Here is a 24,867-nt window from a genome sequence, read left to right as displayed (position 1 = left end):
AAACATAAGGTTCCGGATCATCGTTTGTCCCAAAGTAGTCCTTGTTGGCTCCAGTGAAGTCTGCTATGACGAGTTGTAGTTGTTGTTGATGAAAATAGCGAACTTTGTGATGTGTCTGTAGAATTAATGCCATATACTTAAAATTACCAAAATATGTAAATATTACATGTTATTATTATTGTGGCTGTTACTACATTACATATATACTTACAGTGTGTATATAAAATGTTGATGGAGGTTTATGGACGTTTTTTTTGGAGCGCTTTAAAGGCGGAATGGAGTGAATTCCATTACCTCCATTGTTAGCTGACTGTTGTTAGTTTTTTTTTTACAAGTTAGAATGTATAAAAAAAAAAAATATACAGTGCATCTGGAAAGTATTGGGAGCGCTTCACTTTTTGATGATAAAAACGATAATAAGAAAACCGATATCGATCATTTCCGATATTACATTTTAACGCATTTATCGGCCGAAAATATCGGCAGGCCAATATTATCGGACATCTCTAATAAATATATATATACACAGGCCCGGCCCTAACCAATCTGGCGCCCTAGGCAAGATTTTAGGTGGCGCCCCCCCACATCGGCAGTGAAGTGTATATACTCACAAGAAACCAAATAGCTTTGTCTTTGACCTTTTTTTTTTTACTTACAACTAACCCTAATATATAAAGGGGTGGAAAAAAGTGACTATTACCTGCAGGTCAAACATTAGCTAACCAGAAGGCAATAACAATGTAAACAAAAAAACACCTGCTTAAAAGATCTAATACAAATGTCCCTGAGGAATGTAAGGTGGGAGTACTGTAATTAGCTAACATTACATTATTATTTTCCATAACAATTTAGCCCCTCCACAATATTAACCCGACGTTAAAACAGTACTAGCTATTTATTGATTAGCAATTGCCGAATCATGTAGCATTAGCTTAATGCTAAAAAGCCAGGTTACTATCACATTCTGTAACATACAAATAATTTCATGTAGGCTAACGTTACCTACCTGCTACCTCTGTCTTTTCTCGTTTCTCCTCTTCTTTTCTCTTTTTTCTTCCCTGGGCACCTGACAGTTTTGGCCGTTTAGACATCTTGTGTTGATTTTTTGATGTGGTGACGTCCAAAAAGAGTCATGATACGGGAAGGGAGGGGGCGCACCGTGCGGGGGGGGGGGGGGCGTAATGTTGTAACAAATAATATTTCTATTAAATAGGCTTTACTTTGCATTTTAATTAACGTGGGATTATTTTTTGTATTTAGAAATAATAGTACCACCTTTTTTTTTTTTTTTTTTTTTTTTTTCTCCAACATTTGTGGCACTGGCGTGGCGCCCCCTGATGGACGGCGCCCTTAGCATTTGCCTATACGGCCTATGTCACGGGCCGGCCCTGTACATACATATATAGGGAGTAATCCCTTTTCTTTTCTTTTTTGCAGTACAATCACTAATTCGAAAAATTAAAGTCAGGTTGACCCAATTTTCCCAGTATGAAGTAAATTTCTCCAATTTATAATTAATAAAGGCAGTTATCTTCTCCATTTTATATATGGCCATTGTTGTTTCCATCCATTGCATTGTCCCTTTTGAAATAAACTAATCTAATCCACTCGTATGAATTTAAATGTTGGGAATTGTGCCGTTTGTGGTAAAAGGAGGGACACACCTGTCGGAGCAGTACACGAAGTCAAACAGTAGATGTCTCCCTTGTCACGTTGCAGTGTGTGTGTGTGTGTCTTCGTTGCCGCTGTGCTGGTCCACACTTTACAGATGACAGAGACGCCATTTTGAAAAGCAAATTGTTCATAGCACACCCGCACTGAGAACTGGAACTATGCCGCGGGGCCGGCCTCGCAAACTGAGAGTTATAAGCAACGACGAGACAGGTAATAAGTGCCAAAATGAAGCGAATAAAACATATAGATTTCGGTCTATCCAACGAAGCCGGTGTTTTTGGAAGAAACAGTCCAGGGTCGTATTTATTAACACTTTAATGTTGTGTATATAGTCCCCGGATATAGTATTGCGGGTGGGCTTTGCTTTGTGCCGCGAAGGAGTGATCGAGGCGGAATGATATTAATAGTATTTCCGTGGCTCTTCTTGCTCGCTTCCAGTGGAAATTAGTGTCCGCTGGTGGAAGAGTGTCTGCGCTTGTTGTTTTGCTCAACGTGCGCACCTTGACTGTGGCAATCTTTGTCGTTAGCACGCCGTTGCTAACTCGCTCCTTTTGCTACGAGTAGCATGCACGCTAACGGTTAAATGTCGCGAATTGTTGTTTTTAAATATCATTCCGTCATGGCGACGCGGTGTGTTCGCTTTTAATATTCGTGATGTTGCTGTTGAAATGCACAGCTATGGCATCAAAACAACATCGCTGTAATAGCTCTGCAGCGGCGAACTATATTTAAAATTAAATCAAGTGGAAATTGATAAGGGTATATGAAACTAAGTTATTGGGAATAATAATTGATCATATATTATGTTGGAAACCGCATATTGAATATAAAAAGGGAAAACTATCCAAATCCATTGCTATTCTTTATAAAGTAAGACACATGCTGAATAAGAAATGTCTGCATATGTTATATTATTTTATTTTTCCATATCTAACATTGTGTTGAAGTTTGGGGAAATGTTTATAAAACAAACATAGCCCCAATAATTAAACTTCAAAAAAGGGTAATAAAAATAATACACAAAGCGTGCTACTATAGTTAAAGTCCCAATGATTTTGACACACACTCACACACACTGAATGAATGAAATACGTTTATTTCGGTCATATAATCAACCATTAACCATTTTGTGTGACCGGTTTAAGAGTACAGATTATACATATATAACAAGCATACACATTTACACACAAAAAGAAAAGAAAAAGCATGACCGAAAAAGGAATAGGCTGAAGCCAAGGCTTATATTTGCCTATCTTAGGCAATATATCCAATATCCAAGTGTGGTGAAAATGAAATGTGTCCTCTGCATTTGACCCATCCTCATGTTCACCTCCTGGGAGGTGAGGGGAGCAGTGAGCAGCAGCGGTGGCCGCGCTCGGTAATCATTTGGTGATTTAAACCCCCAATTCCAACCCTTGATGCTGAGTGCCAAGCAGGGAGGCAATGGGTCCCATTTTTGTGTAGTCTTTGGTATGACAAGGCCACTGAGCTACTATGAACCTACCAATCAATTATTCACAAAATCTTGTGTTACAATTTTCAGATATTGTGTTAAAGTAAAGAACAACACAGCCTTCCAGCTTGTATTCTTAGGTTATTTAAATTAAGAGGAGAAAACTATAATTTACGGGGATGTTGATTTTTGAAATATGTAAAGTAAGAACGAATATAAAATACAAATGTGTTTCAGTTTTAGGAGTTAAATGGTGGAACAAGCTCAGTGATGAGTTGAAGACATGTAGTTCTTTGTTAAGGTTTAAGAAAGCCTTGAAAGGTGAAATAATGGAATATTATAAAATATAGCAACGATTACTTTCATCCCATTGATTTTTTTGAACGTTGATGTTCCAGGCAATTTTCAGTGAATGTATAGGATAGGCAAATATAAGCCTTGGCTTCAGTCTATTCCTTTTTCGGTCATTCTTTTTCTTTTTGTGTGTGTATGTGTATGATTGTTAATATGTATAATCTGTGCTGTTAGATTGATCACACAAAATAGTTGATTATATGACTAAAATAAACTCATTTTATTCATTCAACTAACTGAAGCTTGAAAAGTGTGCACTTTATATTTTATTATTAGGCTTTTCGGGACATGCACCTATGAAATTCTGGAATGATGTCAAAAAAGCACGCAAATCACACATACTGTACAATCCCCCTTTAAAATTATTACATCATAGAACATTGTTTTGATGCTTTTAGAAATGCTGTGCTCTTGTGGCTCTTTGTTGTTTGTCTTTAATATTCCTAGGAAACTGCCAAATAATACCTGCACCTCTTCACAGTTTCTATCTGATAACTTTGTAAAAATGTCATGAAAAATTAGCACAATGATAATAATGCAAATATAAGTTTTATTGATGCATAACATGCTTTCAGCAGTCTCACTCACATAAACATGTACAGTTACTGGCTTCTTGTAATGTGTTGTAGTGCCATTACATATTTTTGATACTCACAAGTACCAAAATACAGTAAGAAGTACATTGTGCCTTGTGGTTAGTGTCCGCCTGAAATCGGTAGGTCGTGAGTTCAAACCCCGGCCGAGTCATACCAAAACACTATAAAAATGGGACCCATTATCTCCCTGCTTGACACTCAGCATCAAGGGTTGGAATTGGGGGTTAAATCACCAAAATTGATTGATTGATTGATTGATTGATATATTTTTATTTCAAATATGCATAAAACAAGAGCAAACCTGTTCCAATACAGTACTATAGCCTTAACAGACATTATAACAAAATGAAAACAATGGAAAAGAAAAAACAAAAACAAATGAGTATTGGACTTTCTTTTTCTTTTTCTTTTTTTTTACATATTTGAAAAGGAGTGAGAAGAAGTTTACACTTATTTAATCCCACCCCCTTTCTTTAAATCATAAATTACTCTGAGCTAGAACTACCTGTTCACTTAATGTACAAACTTAATGAACTTGTATATACATAAATTATAGATATATACATACATATGCACACTACACACATACATAGCCACACCATTACCACTAGTGATCATGGAAATGGTATGATGCCACCACAGCAACACCACTGCCTCAATGGGCAGCCCGACACTCTTCTGTAACATAAACAAGCCAATATCAAAGCCCTTCTTCATCTCTGTACCTCTGAAATACCATGTACCTATACTTCTTTTTAAACTGGTTTATGTTTGGACATTGCTTTAACTCCACATTCAAACCATTCCATAATTTCACTCCACAAATTGAAATACAAAAACTTTTAATGGTCGTTCTATAACTAAGCATTTTGAAATTTAAATTCCCCCTTAAATTATAACCGCCCTCTCGTGTGCTGAACAATTTTTGAATGCTTCCTGGGAGTTTATTTATTTTGGCTTTATACATTATTTGTGCAGTTTGATACAAAATAATATCATTAAATTTTAATATTTTTGACTGTAAGAATAGTGAGTGAGTATGGTCCAGATATCCAACCTTGTTGATGATGCGTACAGCTCTTTTCTGAAGTGTAGTTATTGAATTTAATGAGCTTTTATAATTATTCCCCCAGACTTCCACACAGGAGGTTAAGTATGGTAAAACTAATGAACAGTAAAGAATGTGGAGTGATTTGTGATCCAGAACCTGCTTTGCTTTATTTATTACTGAGATGCTTCTTGACAGCTTAGATTGTACATGTTTTATATGTGATTTCCAGTTAATTTGATCGTCAATTGTAACTCCAAGGAATTTTATTTCAAAAACCCTTTCAATATCCACCCCATCTATTTGTATCTGCACCCTTGTTTCACGTGTCCTCTTTCCAAACAGCATTAACTTAGTCTTAGTCAGGTTTAATGACAATTTATTGTAGTCAAACCAAGTTTTTAGTTTACTCATTTCTTCTATAATGACTTCTTGCAATTGATTTAAGTCATCCCCTGAGCAAAAAATATCAGTGTCATCAGCAAATAACACTAATTTCAATAATGTAGACACTTTACATATATCATTGATATATAGGATGAACAGTTTTGGCCCCAACACTGACCCCTGGGGGACACCACAAGCAATATCCAAACACGATGAACAGCAATCCCCCAACTTCACAAACTGTTGTCTCTTATTTAAGTAACTTTTAAGCCAATCTAGTACAACTCCCCTAATTCCATACTTTTCCATTTTATTGATTAATATATCGTGGTTAATTGTGTCAAATGCTTTTTTTAGATCAATAAATATTCCCATTGCATATTGTTTCTTTTCTATGGCATTTGTGATTTCCTCTATTGTTTCAACTATTGCCATTGATGTAGATCTGTTTGATCTAAACCCATATTGACAGTCAGAGAGTAATTTATGTTTTTCTATAAATGCATCTAAGCTGTTATTAAATAGTTTTTCTAATATTTTAGAGAATTGTGGAAGTAAAGAGACGGGTCTATAGTTTGTGAAGTGGTGCTTGCTCCCAGTTTTAAACAGAGGTATAACTTTAGCTATTTTCATTTCATTTGGAAATGCGCCGGTTTGAAATGACAAATTACAGATATATGTTAATGGTTTTGATATCCCTGTAATGACCTTTTTTACCAATGCCATACTAATGTCATTGGAGTCAGGGGACATTTTGTTCTTACATTTGTTTACAATATCCAACACTTCTTCTTCACCCACTGCATTTAAAAACATAGACTTGGGATTTCTCTCCAACAATCCCTCCATATTTTTACCAGTTGTCCGTGGATCTGGGATTTTTTTTGCAAGTTCGGGTCCAATACTTACAAAGAATTTATTGAAGGCATTAGCCACATCTTCCGTATTATCATTTTCTTTATCATCATTCGTGAAATACGTTGGATAGTTAATTGAAGAGGTACTGTTTCTTATAATACTGTTTAATAAATTCCATATACCTTTGATATTGTTTTTATTATCATCTAGTAATTTCTTATAATAATCTCTCTTATTTGACCTTATAATATGAGTTAATTTGTTTTTATATTTTTTATATTTATATTCTGCTTCTTTTGTTTTCAATCTTATAAATTCCCTGTAAAGAGTGTTTTTCTTTTTGCAAGCATTTTGTAATCCCTTTGTGATCCAAGGACAATTAGTATATTTTCTTTTAATGGTGCATTCTTTTATTGGGCAATTTTTATCATATAGTGACCTAAATATTCTCAAGAATATATTGTAAGCGCTATTAACATCACCATTTTCATAAATTACATCCCAATTCTGCTCCAGTAAATCATGTTTACGGTAAATGAACTAATAGATTCCTCTGATCTCGTTCTTCTGTATTGGGTTGGCTTTTCTAATTTTTTTGTCCTGTAGTTTCCATTAAATATCAGAAAAACTGGGAGGTGGTCAGTGATATCTTTGATCAATAGCCCACTTACGGTCTTATTCTCAATATCATTAGTGAATATGTTGTCGATTAGAGTGGCAGAGTGGGACGTAATTCGACTGGGTCTGGTGATTTGGGGATATAGACTCATACTGTACATTGTGTCAATGAAATTATCTATATCATTATTTTTACTGGGATTTAACATGTCAATATTAAAGTCTCCACAAATGAAGACAGCTTTATTAACATTACTCTTCTTTGAAAACAAGCATTCCATCCAATCTGTAAAACATTCAATGCTTGTACCTGGCGATCTGTATATACAACTAATAATGACATTTCTACTTTTTTCCATACAAATTTCAACTGTTAGACATTCAAGTAGGTTATCAACCACAGTTGTCATATCATCCAGACGTTTGAATCTCAAAGTGTTATCCACATAGATTGCCACCCCTCCACCCCCCTTGTTTTGTCTATTCATATTAATAAAGTCATAACCATCCAGTTCAAAATCTGTCACTTTTTCACTGTTAATCCAAGTTTCAGATACTGCAATTATGTTAAATGGTTGAGAAAAGGTGTGTAAATAGTCCTTGATGTCCTTGAAATTCCTGTTTAGGCTTCTACTATTAAAATGGATAATGGACAATTTGCCTTTAGTAATAATATTCTGGTTGTACTGTTCATTGGTGTAGTAGCAGCAGTTCTCATTGATATTGAGGAGGAAATTATTGTCCGGGTCTATATCATGTTCCAAGTCTTGTAGGTGGTGCTCAGTGTATTGAGATGCTTTCAACTGTACATTGTCATATTCACTTACCAACTGAATTATGTGGCTAGTGTCATCTTGCGTATTGTCAATGTGTGTCATGATTGTGTTTAATCACTTTTACCTTACAGTCCAGTTCAAACGTCATATTCGTTCAGATCTTCGATGTTTCTAATCACCAGCACTTTGGCGTTCTCCGGAGTACCGTTGAGTTTGATGAATACTTTACAGTTCGCAGTCCAAGTGTGTAGTATTTTCTTCTCTCTCCTCATTTGGCGTGCTTTTCGGGCTATATCAGCATTTCGTTTGGTCAAATGGTCGTTCATATACACGGTTGTTCCTTTTAGCTTTCTTCCCTGTTTTAGCAACGCGATCTTGTTCTTTCTGTTTACAAATCTCAGGACTACGCTCGGCTTGTCGTTTGTTCCTCTCCTGGGCAAAAGGTGACATGCTTCGATACTGTTACAGTCCAGTTGTATGTCCTTGGACTGCATGAATACCGCCACCTGTCGCTCCATTGCAATGATATCCAACTCCGCCGGCTCCTCTCCATTCGCTGGGTTTACTGCTCGTGCGTAAGACCGGGGTTTGATGCTAAGTCCGGTGATGATCACATCATTAACCCGTGTGTACTGCTCAATATCAGCAACTCTGTTCTCCAGGATTGCGATTTTCTTATCTTTCTCCAGATTGTCAGCCCTCATCTGATCCAGCTGCACAACAAGGGCCATGATGGTTTTCTGCTGCTCCTTGATCGTAGCAACTTCCTCGATCAGAGTGTCGATTGACTTTTTAAGTTCGCTATAATCAGCCTTGGGCGCCATCTCGTCTTTGTAACAGCGCACCGGCTAGTTACTCCAGATATGCACTTGTTAAATTAATTGCAAACTTTCTCCTTACATTATTAAACTTAAATGTTTGGAGTAAAATTCGCGAGTGCCGGTTCAGCTACCGGAACAGGAAGTTGAAATAAAAAAAAAAGATTCCTGGGCGCGGCCATCGCTGCTGCTCACTGGTCCCCTCACCGCCCAGGGGGTGATGAAGGGTGATGGGTCAAATGCAGAGAACAATTTCACCACACCGAGTGTGTGTGTGACAATCATTGGTACTTTAACTTTAATTGTTTCACTAGTACTTCACCACACAAGCCTAATTGGTTCTGTAATGGAGCTCTTAACTCAAAACACTTGCATCTCAAATCAAATAGGTCACATTGTTTATTTTTTCACATTAGTCAATATCAAGATCTAAATAAAATCACTATTTTTGTCACGTTTAAATATGTAATTGCTGAAAAAAGTGAGATGTGAAGACATCAGAAGGTTATTTTTTTGATTGAATAGGCTCCATGTACAGTAGCTTATTATTTACAGACACTGCCAATATTAATTTACAAATTGTATTTTGCTCACAGCTCATTTTCTGACGATCTGTCACATCAGGTCTCACACGTTGTCATGTTTCCTTTATTTTCTGCATTTATTTCCTATATGGCGCTCCTAGTTAAGTTCTTCTTCCTGTCTGTCTCCCTGAGTGCCAAGTGCATCCAGCTGCAGCTGCAGCTGCAGACTCTCTAAGTTACTATAAGCCGCGCCCCCTTAAAGACGCCAACGGAAGTGAGGCCGGAGAGGTAGTACATCCATCCATCCATTTCCTACCGCTTATTCACTTTGGGGTAGCGGGGGGCGCTGGAGCCTATCTCAGCTACAATTGGGCGGAAGGCGGTGTACACCCTGGACAAGTCGCCACTTCATCGCAGGGCCAACACAGATAGACAGACAACATTCACACTCACATCCACACACTAGGGCCAATTCAGTGTTGCCAATCAACTTATCCCCAGGTGCATGTCTTTGGAGGTGGGAGGAAGCCGGAGTACCCGGAGGGAACCCACGCAGTCACGGGGAGAACATGCAAACTCCACACAGAAAGATCCCGAGCCCGGGATTGAACCCAAGACTACTCAGGACCTTCGTATTGTGAGGCAGATGCACTAACCCCTTTTCCACCGTGCTGTACGTGTAGTACATAATACAGAAATCAGAAAACAAAAAAATATATACTGCTGAAAATAAGTTAGAGTTGCATACAATTAGTCGTAAAAGCAATAGAATCAACAGCCGAAATAATACAACCATGGTGCGTTGCATCAGCCTTCTTGGATCATGCTGTGTCCACAATTGCATTGTCAGCACCACTGTGGGCCTGTCCTTAAGGCCCCGTTTACACTAAGCCGGATAAGGTTATCCAGGGTAAATCACACCTAACCTTATCCGTGTCGACACACAACAATTCCACCGTTTAAGACCCCCACCCCCCTCCGTCCGCCGGCGCAACGCGACCTAGTACACATGCGTGGAAAATGCGCACGTCATAGTCACCTCCAGTGTTGCTTTGTGTGCAAGTTCTTAAATGTAACTTATCTGAACAATATCCAGAGTTGTGGTATTTCAATTAACTGGAATCCAGTGTGCTGTGGGGCCATATTGTAGTGAATCACACCTGAGCCATCATAAATTAATCAAATCTTTATTAGACATGTAAACAATGTGATAAAGAACATTTTACATCAATCAAACTAGGGATCTAGATATCTGGTCAGAACACTCTTCACCCTTTTCCTTCACCTTCATAGTTCATTCGTTTTTGGTGACTTTATATACTCTGGACCTAGACGTCGAGTCGGCGACATACATGGCGGACAATAACTGATACAGTCTGCTTTGCCAGTCCAAATGCATTCGCCATTTTCCTCGACGGCCAGGTAATACAAAGCACACGCTATCTTTTTATCACATCCACGGAAGCTCGCATTCTTGTTGTCTCTCCTTCGACAAATGGACAAAATTTTTCACTAAGTAGAATCCCAGTTGACCCGGCCGGACATTGGAAAGTTCTCTTGGCGTTTGAGAAGTGTTGTATCCCAAATAGCTGCAATTGCTTTCTCTTAAGGTATTTATGTGTGATTTCCACAAGCGTCTGTACATGTAGAAGAATGAGAAACACGGGCATGTCTGGATGACTCGCCTTCATATTTCCAGTGGTTACCTCCGAGTTACGAAACCGCTTAATTATGAAGCTGGCTGTAGCTCGTTCTTTCTGACCTCACTTCCTGTGTGCGCGAGGTATTTCTGGATCAATGAGTTCATACAAAGCTAAGTCCCGCTGATTCAAGAAATACACGGCGCACTTAGCCGTGTAAAAATTTGTCTGAGGAGGGAGACCTTAAACGCTGGTTTAGTGTGGCTAGGCTAAATAATTATTCGTTTAAGGGGTTAAACGACTTAGTGTAGACATGGCCTAAGACACGGTTCACTTCCGTTGTCGTCACCGCTGTGGGTGTAACTTAGAGTGGGCGAGACTTTCAGTGTCCGTACAAATGTGTTTCAGTTTTAGGAGTTAAATGGTGGAACAAGCTCAGTGATGAGTTGAAGACATGTAGTTCTTTGTTAAGGTTTAAGAAAGCCTTGAAAGGTGAAATAATGGAATATTATAAAATATAGCAACGATTACTTTCATCCCATTGATTTTTTTGAACGTTGATGTTCCAGGCAATTTTCAGTGAATGTATAGGATAGGCAAATATAAGCCTTGGCTTCAGTCTATTCCTTTTTCGGTCATTCTTTTTCTTTTTGTGTGTGTATGTGTATGATTGTTAATATGTATAATCTGTGCTGTTAGATTGATCACACAAAATAGTTGATTATATGACTAAAATAAACTCATTTTATTCATTCAACTAACTGAAGCTTGAAAAGTGTGCACTTTATATTTTATTATTAGGCTTTTCGGGACATGCACCTATGAAATTCTGGAATGATGTCAAAAAAGCACGCAAATCACACATACTGTACAATCCCCCTTTAAAATTATTACATCATAGAACATTGTTTTGATGCTTTTAGAAATGCTGTGCTCTTGTGGCTCTTTGTTGTTTGTCTTTAATATTCCTAGGAAACTGCCAAATAATACCTGCACCTCTTCACAGTTTCTATCTGATAACTTTGTAAAAATGTCATGAAAAATTAGCACAATGATAATAATGCAAATATAAGTTTTATTGATGCATAACATGCTTTCAGCAGTCTCACTCACATAAACATGTACAGTTACTGGCTTCTTGTAATGTGTTGTAGTGCCATTACATATTTTTGATACTCACAAGTACCAAAATACAGTAAGAAGTACATTGTGCCTTGTGGTTAGTGTCCGCCTGAAATCGGTAGGTCGTGAGTTCAAACCCCGGCCGAGTCATACCAAAACACTATAAAAATGGGACCCATTATCTCCCTGCTTGACACTCAGCATCAAGGGTTGGAATTGGGGGTTAAATCACCAAAATTGATTGATTGATTGATTGATTGATATATTTTTATTTCAAATATGCATAAAACAAGAGCAAACCTGTTCCAATACAGTACTATAGCCTTAACAGACATTATAACAAAATGAAAACAATGGAAAAGAAAAAACAAAAACAAATGAGTATTGGACTTTCTTTTTCTTTTTCTTTTTTTTTACATATTTGAAAAGGAGTGAGAAGAAGTTTACACTTATTTAATCCCACCCCCTTTCTTTAAATCATAAATTACTCTGAGCTAGAACTACCTGTTCACTTAATGTACAAACTTAATGAACTTGTATATACATAAATTATAGATATATACATACATATGCACACTACACACATACATAGCCACACCATTACCACTAGTGATCATGGAAATGGTATGATGCCACCACAGCAACACCACTGCCTCAATGGGCAGCCCGACACTCTTCTGTAACATAAACAAGCCAATATCAAAGCCCTTCTTCATCTCTGTACCTCTGAAATACCATGTACCTATACTTCTTTTTAAACTGGTTTATGTTTGGACATTGCTTTAACTCCACATTCAAACCATTCCATAATTTCACTCCACAAATTGAAATACAAAAACTTTTAATGGTCGTTCTATAACTAAGCATTTTGAAATTTAAATTCCCCCTTAAATTATAACCGCCCTCTCGTGTGCTGAACAATTTTTGAATGCTTCCTGGGAGTTTATTTATTTTGGCTTTATACATTATTTGTGCAGTTTGATACAAAATAATATCATTAAATTTTAATATTTTTGACTGTAAGAATAGTGAGTGAGTATGGTCCAGATATCCAACCTTGTTGATGATGCGTACAGCTCTTTTCTGAAGTGTAGTTATTGAATTTAATGAGCTTTTATAATTATTCCCCCAGACTTCCACACAGGAGGTTAAGTATGGTAAAACTAATGAACAGTAAAGAATGTGGAGTGATTTGTGATCCAGAACCTGCTTTGCTTTATTTATTACTGAGATGCTTCTTGACAGCTTAGATTGTACATGTTTTATATGTGATTTCCAGTTAATTTGATCGTCAATTGTAACTCCAAGGAATTTTATTTCAAAAACCCTTTCAATATCCACCCCATCTATTTGTATCTGCACCCTTGTTTCACGTGTCCTCTTTCCAAACAGCATTAACTTAGTCTTAGTCAGGTTTAATGACAATTTATTGTAGTCAAACCAAGTTTTTAGTTTACTCATTTCTTCTATAATGACTTCTTGCAATTGATTTAAGTCATCCCCTGAGCAAAAAATATCAGTGTCATCAGCAAATAACACTAATTTCAATAATGTAGACACTTTACATATATCATTGATATATAGGATGAACAGTTTTGGCCCCAACACTGACCCCTGGGGGACACCACAAGCAATATCCAAACACGATGAACAGCAATCCCCCAACTTCACAAACTGTTGTCTCTTATTTAAGTAACTTTTAAGCCAATCTAGTACAACTCCCCTAATTCCATACTTTTCCATTTTATTGATTAATATATCGTGGTTAATTGTGTCAAATGCTTTTTTTAGATCAATAAATATTCCCATTGCATATTGTTTCTTTTCTATGGCATTTGTGATTTCCTCTATTGTTTCAACTATTGCCATTGATGTAGATCTGTTTGATCTAAACCCATATTGACAGTCAGAGAGTAATTTATGTTTTTCTATAAATGCATCTAAGCTGTTATTAAATAGTTTTTCTAATATTTTAGAGAATTGTGGAAGTAAAGAGACGGGTCTATAGTTTGTGAAGTGGTGCTTGCTCCCAGTTTTAAACAGAGGTATAACTTTAGCTATTTTCATTTCATTTGGAAATGCGCCGGTTTGAAATGACAAATTACAGATATATGTTAATGGTTTTGATATCCCTGTAATGACCTTTTTTACCAATGCCATACTAATGTCATTGGAGTCAGGGGACATTTTGTTCTTACATTTGTTTACAATATCCAACACTTCTTCTTCACCCACTGCATTTAAAAACATAGACTTGGGATTTCTCTCCAACAATCCCTCCATATTTTTACCAGTTGTCCGTGGATCTGGGATTTTTTTTGCAAGTTCGGGTCCAATACTTACAAAGAATTTATTGAAGGCATTAGCCACATCTTCCGTATTATCATTTTCTTTATCATCATTCGTGAAATACGTTGGATAGTTAATTGAAGAGGTACTGTTTCTTATAATACTGTTTAATAAATTCCATATACCTTTGATATTGTTTTTATTATCATCTAGTAATTTCTTATAATAATCTCTCTTATTTGACCTTATAATATGAGTTAATTTGTTTTTATATTTTTTATATTTATATTCTGCTTCTTTTGTTTTCAATCTTATAAATTCCCTGTAAAGAGTGTTTTTCTTTTTGCAAGCATTTTGTAATCCCTTTGTGATCCAAGGACAATTAGTATATTTTCTTTTAATGGTGCATTCTTTTATTGGGCAATTTTTATCATATAGTGACCTAAATATTCTCAAGAATATATTGTAAGCGCTATTAACATCACCATTTTCATAAATTACATCCCAATTCTGCTCCAGTAAATCATGTTTACGGTAAATGAACTAATAGATTCCTCTGATCTCGTTCTTCTGTATTGGGTTGGCTTTTCTAATTTTTTTGTCCTGTAGTTTCCATTAAATATCAGAAAAACTGGGAGGTGGTCAGTGATATCTTTGATCAATAGCCCACTTACGGTCTTATTCTCAATATCATTAGTGAATATGTTGTCGATTAGAGTGGCAGAGTGGGACGTAATTCGACTGGGTCTGGTGATTTGGGGATATAGACTCATACTGTACATTGTGTCAATGAAATTATCTATATCATTATTTTTACTGGGATTTAACATGTCAATATTAAAGTCTCCACAAATGAAGACAGCTTTATTAACATTACTCTTCTTTGAAAACAAGCATTCCATCCAATCTGTAAAACATTCAATGCTTGTACCTGGCGATCTGTATATACAACTAATAATGACATTTCTACTTTTTTCCATACAAATTTCAACTGTTAGACATTCAAGTAGGTTATCAACCACAGTTGTCATATCATCCAGACGTTTGAATCTCAAAGTGTTATCCACATAGATTGCCACCCCTCCACCCCCCTTGTTTTGTCTATTCATATTAATAAAGTCATAACCATCCAGTTCAAAATCTGTCACTTTTTCACTGTTAATCCAAGTTTCAGATACTGCAATTATGTTAAATGGTTGAGAAAAGGTGTGTAAATAGTCCTTGATGTCCTTGAAATTCCTGTTTAGGCTTCTACTATTAAAATGGATAATGGACAATTTGCCTTTAGTAATAATATTCTGGTTGTACTGTTCATTGGTGTAGTAGCAGCAGTTCTCATTGATATTGAGGAGGAAATTATTGTCCGGGTCTATATCATGTTCCAAGTCTTGTAGGTGGTGCTCAGTGTATTGAGATGCTTTCAACTGTACATTGTCATATTCACTTACCAACTGAATTATGTGGCTAGTGTCATCTTGCGTATTGTCAATGTGTGTCATGATTGTGTTTAATCACTTTTACCTTACAGTCCAGTTCAAACGTCATATTCGTTCAGATCTTCGATGTTTCTAATCACCAGCACTTTGGCGTTCTCCGGAGTACCGTTGAGTTTGATGAATACTTTACAGTTCGCAGTCCAAGTGTGTAGTATTTTCTTCTCTCTCCTCATTTGGCGTGCTTTTCGGGCTATATCAGCATTTCGTTTGGTCAAATGGTCGTTCATATACACGGTTGTTCCTTTTAGCTTTCTTCCCTGTTTTAGCAACGCGATCTTGTTCTTTCTGTTTACAAATCTCAGGACTACGCTCGGCTTGTCGTTTGTTCCTCTCCTGGGCAAAAGGTGACATGCTTCGATACTGTTACAGTCCAGTTGTATGTCCTTGGACTGCATGAATACCGCCACCTGTCGCTCCATTGCAATGATATCCAACTCCGCCGGCTCCTCTCCATTCGCTGGGTTTACTGCTCGTGCGTAAGACCGGGGTTTGATGCTAAGTCCGGTGATGATCACATCATTAACCCGTGTGTACTGCTCAATATCAGCAACTCTGTTCTCCAGGATTGCGATTTTCTTATCTTTCTCCAGATTGTCAGCCCTCATCTGATCCAGCTGCACAACAAGGGCCATGATGGTTTTCTGCTGCTCCTTGATCGTAGCAACTTCCTCGATCAGAGTGTCGATTGACTTTTTAAGTTCGCTATAATCAGCCTTGGGCGCCATCTCGTCTTTGTAACAGCGCACCGGCTAGTTACTCCAGATATGCACTTGTTAAATTAATTGCAAACTTTCTCCTTACATTATTAAACTTAAATGTTTGGAGTAAAATTCGCGAGTGCCGGTTCAGCTACCGGAACAGGAAGTTGAAATAAAAAAAAAAGATTCCTGGGCGCGGCCATCGCTGCTGCTCACTGGTCCCCTCACCGCCCAGGGGGTGATGAAGGGTGATGGGTCAAATGCAGAGAACAATTTCACCACACCGAGTGTGTGTGTGACAATCATTGGTACTTTAACTTTAATTGTTTCACTAGTACTTCACCACACAAGCCTAATTGGTTCTGTAATGGAGCTCTTAACTCAAAACACTTGCATCTCAAATCAAATAGGTCACATTGTTTATTTTTTCACATTAGTCAATATCAAGATCTAAATAAAATCACTATTTTTGTCACGTTTAAATATGTAATTGCTGAAAAAAGTGAGATGTGAAGACATCAGAAGGTTATTTTTTTGATTGAATAGGCTCCATGTACAGTAGCTTATTATTTACAGACACTGCCAATATTAATTTACAAATTGTATTTTGCTCACAGCTCATTTTCTGACGATCTGTCACATCAGGTCTCACACGTTGTCATGTTTCCTTTATTTTCTGCATTTATTTCCTATATGGCGCTCCTAGTTAAGTTCTTCTTCCTGTCTGTCTCCCTGAGTGCCAAGTGCATCCAGCTGCAGCTGCAGCTGCAGACTCTCTAAGTTACTATAAGCCGCGCCCCCTTAAAGACGCCAACGGAAGTGAGGCCGGAGAGGTAGTACATCCATCCATCCATTTCCTACCGCTTATTCACTTTGGGGTAGCGGGGGGCGCTGGAGCCTATCTCAGCTACAATTGGGCGGAAGGCGGTGTACACCCTGGACAAGTCGCCACTTCATCGCAGGGCCAACACAGATAGACAGACAACATTCACACTCACATCCACACACTAGGGCCAATTCAGTGTTGCCAATCAACTTATCCCCAGGTGCATGTCTTTGGAGGTGGGAGGAAGCCGGAGTACCCGGAGGGAACCCACGCAGTCACGGGGAGAACATGCAAACTCCACACAGAAAGATCCCGAGCCCGGGATTGAACCCAAGACTACTCAGGACCTTCGTATTGTGAGGCAGATGCACTAACCCCTTTTCCACCGTGCTGTACGTGTAGTACATAATACAGAAATCAGAAAACAAAAAAATATATACTGCTGAAAATAAGTTAGAGTTGCATACAATTAGTCGTAAAAGCAATAGAATCAACAGCCGAAATAATACAACCATGGTGCGTTGCATCAGCCTTCTTGGATCATGCTGTGTCCACAATTGCATTGTCAGCACCACTGTGGGCCTGTCCTTAAGGCCCCGTTTACACTAAGCCGGATAAGGTTATCCAGGGTAAATCACACCTAACCTTATCCGTGTCGACACACAACAATTCCACCGTTTAAGACCCCCACCCCCCTCCGTCCGCCGGCGCAACGCGACCTAGTACACATGCGTGGAAAATGCGCACGTCATAGTCACCTCCAGTGTTGCTTTGTGTGCAAGTTCTTAAATGTAACTTATCTGAACAATATCCAGAGTTGTGGTATTTCAATTAACTGGAATCCAGTGTGCTGTGGGGCCATATTGTAGTGAATCACACCTGAGCCATCATAAATTAATCAAATCTTTATTAGACATGTAAACAATGTGATAAAGAACATTTTACATCAATCAAACTAGGGATCTAGATATCTGGTCAGAACACTCTTCACCCTTTTCCTTCACCTTCATAGTTCATTCGTTTTTGGTGACTTTATATACTCTGGACCTAGACGTCGAGTCGGCGACATACATGGCGGACAATAACTGATACAGTCTGCTTTGCCAGTCCAAATGCATTCGCCATTTTCCTCGACGGCCAGGTAATACAAAGCACACGCTATCTTTTTATCACATCCACGGAAGCTCGCATTCTTGTTGTCTCTCCTTCGACAAATGGACAAAATTTTTCACTAAGTAGAATCCCAGTTGACCCGGCCGGACATTGGAAAGTTCTCTTGGCGTTTGAGAAGTGTTGTATCCCAAATAGCTGCAATTGCTTTCTCTTAAGGTATTTATGTGTGATTTCCACAAGCGTCTGTACATGTAGAAGAATGAGAAACACGGGCATGTCTGGATGACTCGCCTTCATATTTCCAGTGGTTACCTCCGAGTTACGAAACCGCTTAATTATGAAGCTGGCTGTAGCTCGTTCTTTCTGACCTCACTTCCTGTGTGCGCGAGGTATTTCTGGATCAATGAGTTCATACAAAGCTAAGTCCCGCTGATTCAAGAAATACACGGCGCACTTAGCCGTGTAAAAATTTGTCTGAGGAGGGAGACCTTAAACGCTGGTTTAGTGTGGCTAGGCTAAATAATTATTCGTTTAAGGGGTTAAACGACTTAGTGTAGACATGGCCTAAGACACGGTTCACTTCCGTTGTCGTCACCGCTGTGGGTGTAACTTAGAGTGGGCGAGACTTTCAGTGTCCGTGCGACTTTGAGTGTCTGCAGCGAGACCCTTGTCAATTTTTTGTTCACCCTCATCTGTCAATAATTTGCAACCTGGGCACACCTGGTTGTAATTCCCAATCAGGCTGCTATAAATGCCTGCCTCGCCCTCCAGTCAGGGCTCGAGGATTAATATGTGTTACAGGCTGTGTTCGCTGCATCCTGTTTGCTTTACTTCACATCATGTGTGATAAATAAAATACTTGTTTTATATAAGTTGATAGATACTTATTGATCCCAAGGGAAATTCAAGATGGATAAATGCATGTCTTTCGCCTGTCTCCTGCGTCTTGGGGTCACAACTACTGCAGCCTTGCGAGTTCGTGACAGTTTTTGTCTATATCAGTGGCTCTCAAACTTTTTTTTTTACCAAGTACCACCTCAGAAACACTTGGGTTTTTAAGTACCACCATAATTACCAACTTTAAAATACAGTAGCATAGTAGGCCTAAGTGTTCATTAAAATCAAGGCAGCGGTATTATTTAACAAGTATATTTACTATTTTTGGCCACTGTAATGTTACACACAGTTTAAACAGTAACACTGTGTTTGGATAAAAGGTGCCGTATGTAAAAATGTAGCCAGAAATGATATTGCAATGACAGTCAGAAATCTGTAGTCCTCTCCCACTCTTCATGACTGAGGTTGCCAGATACGCAGCCCAATCCGAATCCTACTCCAAGGAACTTCAAATGGCAATCAACGAGTCCTACGCTGTAGGTTTCACCTGTTTATGCTTCTTGCAATATGGTTTACTCAGACCTTGTACTGCCATAAGTAATTATGCCACATTTTACTAATGTCGATTAGCCAAATGTATTTGTAAAGTTACGCAGCAATATTTTCGTCAGGAGTCGGGACAGATTGTTGGACATTACCCTGCTAAAATGTCTAGTTTGACCGCACAGACCACCATAAAAATAATTATATATACGGTAATAATATATTACATATCGCATAGGCCTGTTTTGAAGGCAAGCCAAGGTCAACAGTAAAATTACCGCCACAGTTCGTTCAGCATAACTCCATTTTGCATCCAACCTGACGCACTGCATTCTCTTCCATGTACGCACATCACCATCTTTCAGTGCAGAGTGAGATTCTATGAGCCAACCCACGTTACGCATAAACCATTTTACGCATATATCATATAGCCTACTACCATGTCAATACACAAAGTAGAAAGTCATTACATGTAATGCATTATATTGTGCTGAGCAAATGCCACCCCATATGTGTCTGATGCACATACAGTACCAGAAACCGCAATTAGCCGTGCTAATGTTGGAACGCATTTCCTCAGCATGTCAGCATATTGAGAACGAAATAGGCACTGACACTACCTATATGCACATGGGCAAAATATCGAAAATATGTCAGTTGGATGACACATTGATATACAGGCTAACGGGCATATATTTCCCCCGTTAGCCTATATGTCGATGTGTCATTGACCGGGCCAGCATACTAAGCTACACTAGTGTGATGGTGCTTCGCTCCTAAGCATTCGTTGCACGAACATACTAGCTTTGTTAGACAAGATCATAGACTGTTTTGGACAATGTAGTTTACATACGAAATGTCCATTTCCATTTATTACAAGTAATAAGAAAACGTAAATGCCTGACTTACCTATCAAGGAGGAAATTAGCAAGTTTGGCGTCAGATGAAAAAATATTCTCCGCCTTCAATCGTCTCCATCTTTCAAAGGCATCCCCGATACAAATCCTCGCTTTGTTCCTGGCTTTGTCATGAATAAGTTGAGAATTGTAACGACGCCTTTTAGATTTATCAAGGTCTGACATGTTTAGCAACTTTACCAGTGGCAGTAACTCGACGAGGAGGGCGGTGCGTAACTGGCAACCTGGATGTAACATGCTCACAGACTTTCTAATTGGTCAAACGGTGGAGGGCGGGGCATCGAAATGAAAACAATAACAATATTTCGGGGCTGTAAATCTAATTTTGAAATGAGCATATCCCGGCTGAACTACCGTTATCAGTTATAGAGGTATTCAAAAAGAACATGATTTATTAATGCCTTTTGACATATCAGGGCCATTTAATGATGACTTGACAATAAATTATTACATATGGCACCTTTAAGTGATTCTTTGGTGTACCACTAGATGGATCCCGCCTACTACGAATGGTATACATACCACAGCAGTTTGAGAACCACTGGTCTATAGTTTGTAAGCTATTATTATCATGTAAGACTAGAGTGTCAATCATAGCAGTCTGGTACATGTACATATTTAATTATAATACACACAACATTGTACATGTAATATATCTCAATATCGATGCACAGATATATATGTTGGGAAAAACACATTTGAAAGTGATGCTATGTCTCCATAGATCACGTAATATGAGGATGCACGTGCCCCTAAAAAAGAAGCAGTGTTTTTCTAAGCTAAACAGAAGTTGTACAAATCATCAACTAACTTCTGATAATGCACAGCATTTACCTTGGAAAGTGGACTTCTACGATATCATCCTTCCAGCTACTTCGCCGCCACACCATCAACAGCTTTTCCATATTTTTCATAGATTAATGTCCGCTGTTTCGATATGGCTTTAACATTCCTGGCTCGTATTATTCACTCATTCTGCTTCATGGTGCAGACTAGCAGTGAGTCCCTCAGATTGCTTTGCCAAGTTGATGATACGGTTGGTCATATTTTAGATTATTTATTTATTTAAATGCAAATAACCCACTTTCCTTTACAGTCACTTTCTTCTTTCCCATGTTTGGAAAACAAAGTGTTATGTCGATCTCTAGCGAGAAGCTAATGCTAGCAAGGAAGACCAAATGTTTTGGGCAGATCTTACGGAGTTCACTATGACATTTGCTATGCCACCAAATAGTGGGGATGCTTGTTATTAAAATTGTTGCTTGCATCTTAAGCATAACAATTAGCCAAGAGACAGCTCTTATCTCGAAACACTCTTAAGTTCAGGTACTACTGTATATAGAAAATCAACAAACTTCCACACGCTGTAGCAATGTCAGTGATGGGGGAGTTTTATCACTGACACCCATGATCATTTGGAAAGTTTGCTGCCTTGCTTGAGAGATTTAAACAGTTTACCAAATGGCATGCCCCTGAATGTAACTGTGTAATATGTAATAGGGAGATGTACAGAACAGATGATTGATTTCACCTCTGCCATGGGAAATATCCTCAAAATAAGATGCATTGTCTAACTTGTCCCTTTAAATTTTCAGATGCCAATGAAAACAAAGTGGTCGGTTTCAGTGATGGCGAAGTCAAGGACAAGAAGTGTGCAATGTGTTCGCATATATTTACCACGGAGAGCCAGCTGCAGAAGCATCTCCGTGAGCATGAGATCAATGACAAGGTAAAAAGTGCAACATGATTGACGATAACAGACACTTTCTTTAAGTTTGTGCTGCAAAAATGTTTGTTTGTGCGTTACGGTTTTTAAATTATTAATATTTTATGTTTTTTATGGTATTGACGTGCTACTATTCATAACCAGCCCTCCAACCATGTCCAAATCTTCCCAAACTTCTCCCAAATAATTTGTGCTGCTAAAAATATGGTGTAATTATTATAGTTTTAAGTTATTAACGCATGTCATTTCATAACCAGCGCCCCGACCTTGTCCAAATTTCCCCAAACATGTCCCAATCGTTTTTGCTGGTTTGTGCTGAAAATGTTTTTGTTTGTGCCATTATGGTTTTTACGTTAAGGTTTTATGGTTTGAATCGTGAATCAACGTATAATTAACGTTTTATTTATCACGGCGTGGCGAAGTTGGGAGAGTGGCCGTGCCAGCAATCTGAGGGTTACTGGTTCAATCCCCACCTTCTACCATCCTAGTCACGTCCGTTGTGTCCTTGAGCAAGACACTTCACCCTTGCTCCTGATGGGCCTGGTTAGCGCCGTGCATGGCAGCTCCCGCCATCAGTGTGTGAATGGGTGAATGTGGAAAATAATGTCAAAGCGCTTTGAGTTCCTTAAAAAGGTAGAAAAGCGCTATACAAGTACGACCCATTTACCATTTACCATTTATCATAACCAGACCCCTCCACTGCCCCCCATAACCATTTACCATTAATAACTATTTCCATAAAATGTTAATAACTTAAAAATTATAATAGTAAGACCACAAATTTTTGTCCAATTCTTGTCCAAATTTCCCCAAACATGTCCCAATCGTTTTTGCTGGTTTGTGCTGAATTTTTTTTTGTTTGTGCCATTATGGTTTTTACGTTAACGTTTTATGGTTTTAATCTTGAATCAACGTATAATTAACGACTGAAATGACTGAAAACTACAAACAAGCACACAAACAAGTAAAACAAGAGCTGTAGAAAGGACAACAATTCTTGAATAGAGAGTAAATATGTGGAGGCACAGGAGGCCAGTGACAGAAATGACACACGCACGCTCTACAGCATAGCCAGAGAGCTGGAAGGATCCAGTCATAGCGATGGTGCCCCCTAAAAGATAGTCATGGAAAAATACTTAAGACAGAAGAAGAACGAAACAAACAGTGCATTGAACATTTTAAAGAAATATTGAACCAAACTGAATGCTCAGCATTATTAACCTTCACAGAACAAGAAGAAACCCCAGAGGTAGAGGTCGGGCCAATTACAAAGAAAAAAGTCAGAAATTCCATAAAAAGGCTAAAACAGAACAAAGCAGCAGGCTTAGATCAGATTCTGGCAGAATTATTCAAAAATGAAGGGGAAACAATGGAATAAAAACTCTCCAAATTATATAATAAATACTGGGAAGAAGGCCAGGTACCTGAAGACTGGAAGAAAGGTATAATTATGAAACTACCAAAGAAAGGAGATCTCAGCAACTGTGGAAACTGTTGTGGGGTCACACTGCTTTCAGCCCCAGGAAAAGTAATTTGCTCAGTGCTACTGCAAACACTTAAAACAACGCTAGATTAGAGGCTCCGAGATCAACAAGTGGGGTTCCGCCCTGGAAGATCCTGTAGTGACCGAATCTTTGTGCTTCGAAATATAGTAGAACAATGCCACACAACACTTTCAATAAACTATGTAGACTTTAAAAAAACATTTGACAGCATACATAGATAGAGACACCCTGTGGAGAAACACTCAAAGCATACGGCATCCCAAAGACTTTTATCTATATTTAAATAAATCTCTATGAGGGATTTCAATGCTTTGTAAAAGTCAAATCAGGAAACACAGACTTCTTTGATATTATCACAGGAGTAAGACAAGGCTGTCTTGTATTGCCACTATTGTTTATCACTACTATAGGTTGAGGTGGCGACTTGTCCAGGGTGTACACCACCTTCCGCCCGAATGCAGCTGAGATTTGCTCCAGCAAATTTGCAAACCCCAAAAGGGACAAGCAGTAGAAAATGGATGGATGGATAGATTATGAGAAAGGCAATGGAACAGAAGAACAGGAAGACGCCTTACAGACCTGGACTTTGCCGACGAACTAATAACACTGCTTGCAAAATCAAGACCAACCCTTAAAGAAATTACATCCAATTTTGAGTGAAATGCATCAATGGTTGGTCTAAAGATCACCTGCCAAAAGACCATGCAGATTGGAGACCAACAGCCATATGACCAGTTAACAATAAACGGAGAGCTGTTGGAAAACATCTCAAGATTCACATATCTTGAAAGCATATTTACATCAGATGGAAATTTTGAGACGTATATCAACTCCTGCATCGGTAAAGCCACAGCTGTCTTCAGAAGAATGCAGCCAATATGGACTTGTGATGGAATATCCAAAACGCTAAAAATCAAGCTCTTCAGGTCTGTCGTACTTCCTACAGCACTCTATGCCAGCGAGACCTGGAAAATCACTGCAAGAATGAGTAAAAAGCTGGATGCCTTTCAACAACGCTGTCAAAGAAAAATCTTGAAGATCAAATATAC

The 24,867-nt window shown here is 38.3% G+C and overlaps 1 protein-coding gene across 1 annotated transcript in view; it reads left to right on the top strand.

Annotated features, from left to right (window-relative positions):
- Positions 1-1,695: 1,695 nt before the first annotated feature.
- LOC133597074 (zinc finger protein 236-like) overlaps positions 1,696-24,867 on the top strand; it is an 87,179-nt gene continuing 64,007 nt past the window's right edge. Inside the window, exons 1-2 of the mRNA XM_061949994.1 lie at positions 1,696-1,884; positions 22,183-22,316. Of these exons, the coding sequence (XP_061805978.1) occupies positions 1,833-1,884; positions 22,183-22,316 (186 nt within the window). The 5' untranslated portion in view covers positions 1,696-1,832. The remainder of the gene's footprint in view (positions 1,885-22,182; positions 22,317-24,867) is intronic.

The sequence above is a fragment of the Nerophis lumbriciformis genome, linkage group LG04 (assembly GCF_033978685.3).
Source record: "Nerophis lumbriciformis linkage group LG04, RoL_Nlum_v2.1, whole genome shotgun sequence".
NCBI classification, from domain to species: domain Eukaryota; kingdom Metazoa; phylum Chordata; class Actinopteri; order Syngnathiformes; family Syngnathidae; genus Nerophis; species Nerophis lumbriciformis.
This window is presented reverse-complemented; position numbering and strand designations above follow the sequence as displayed.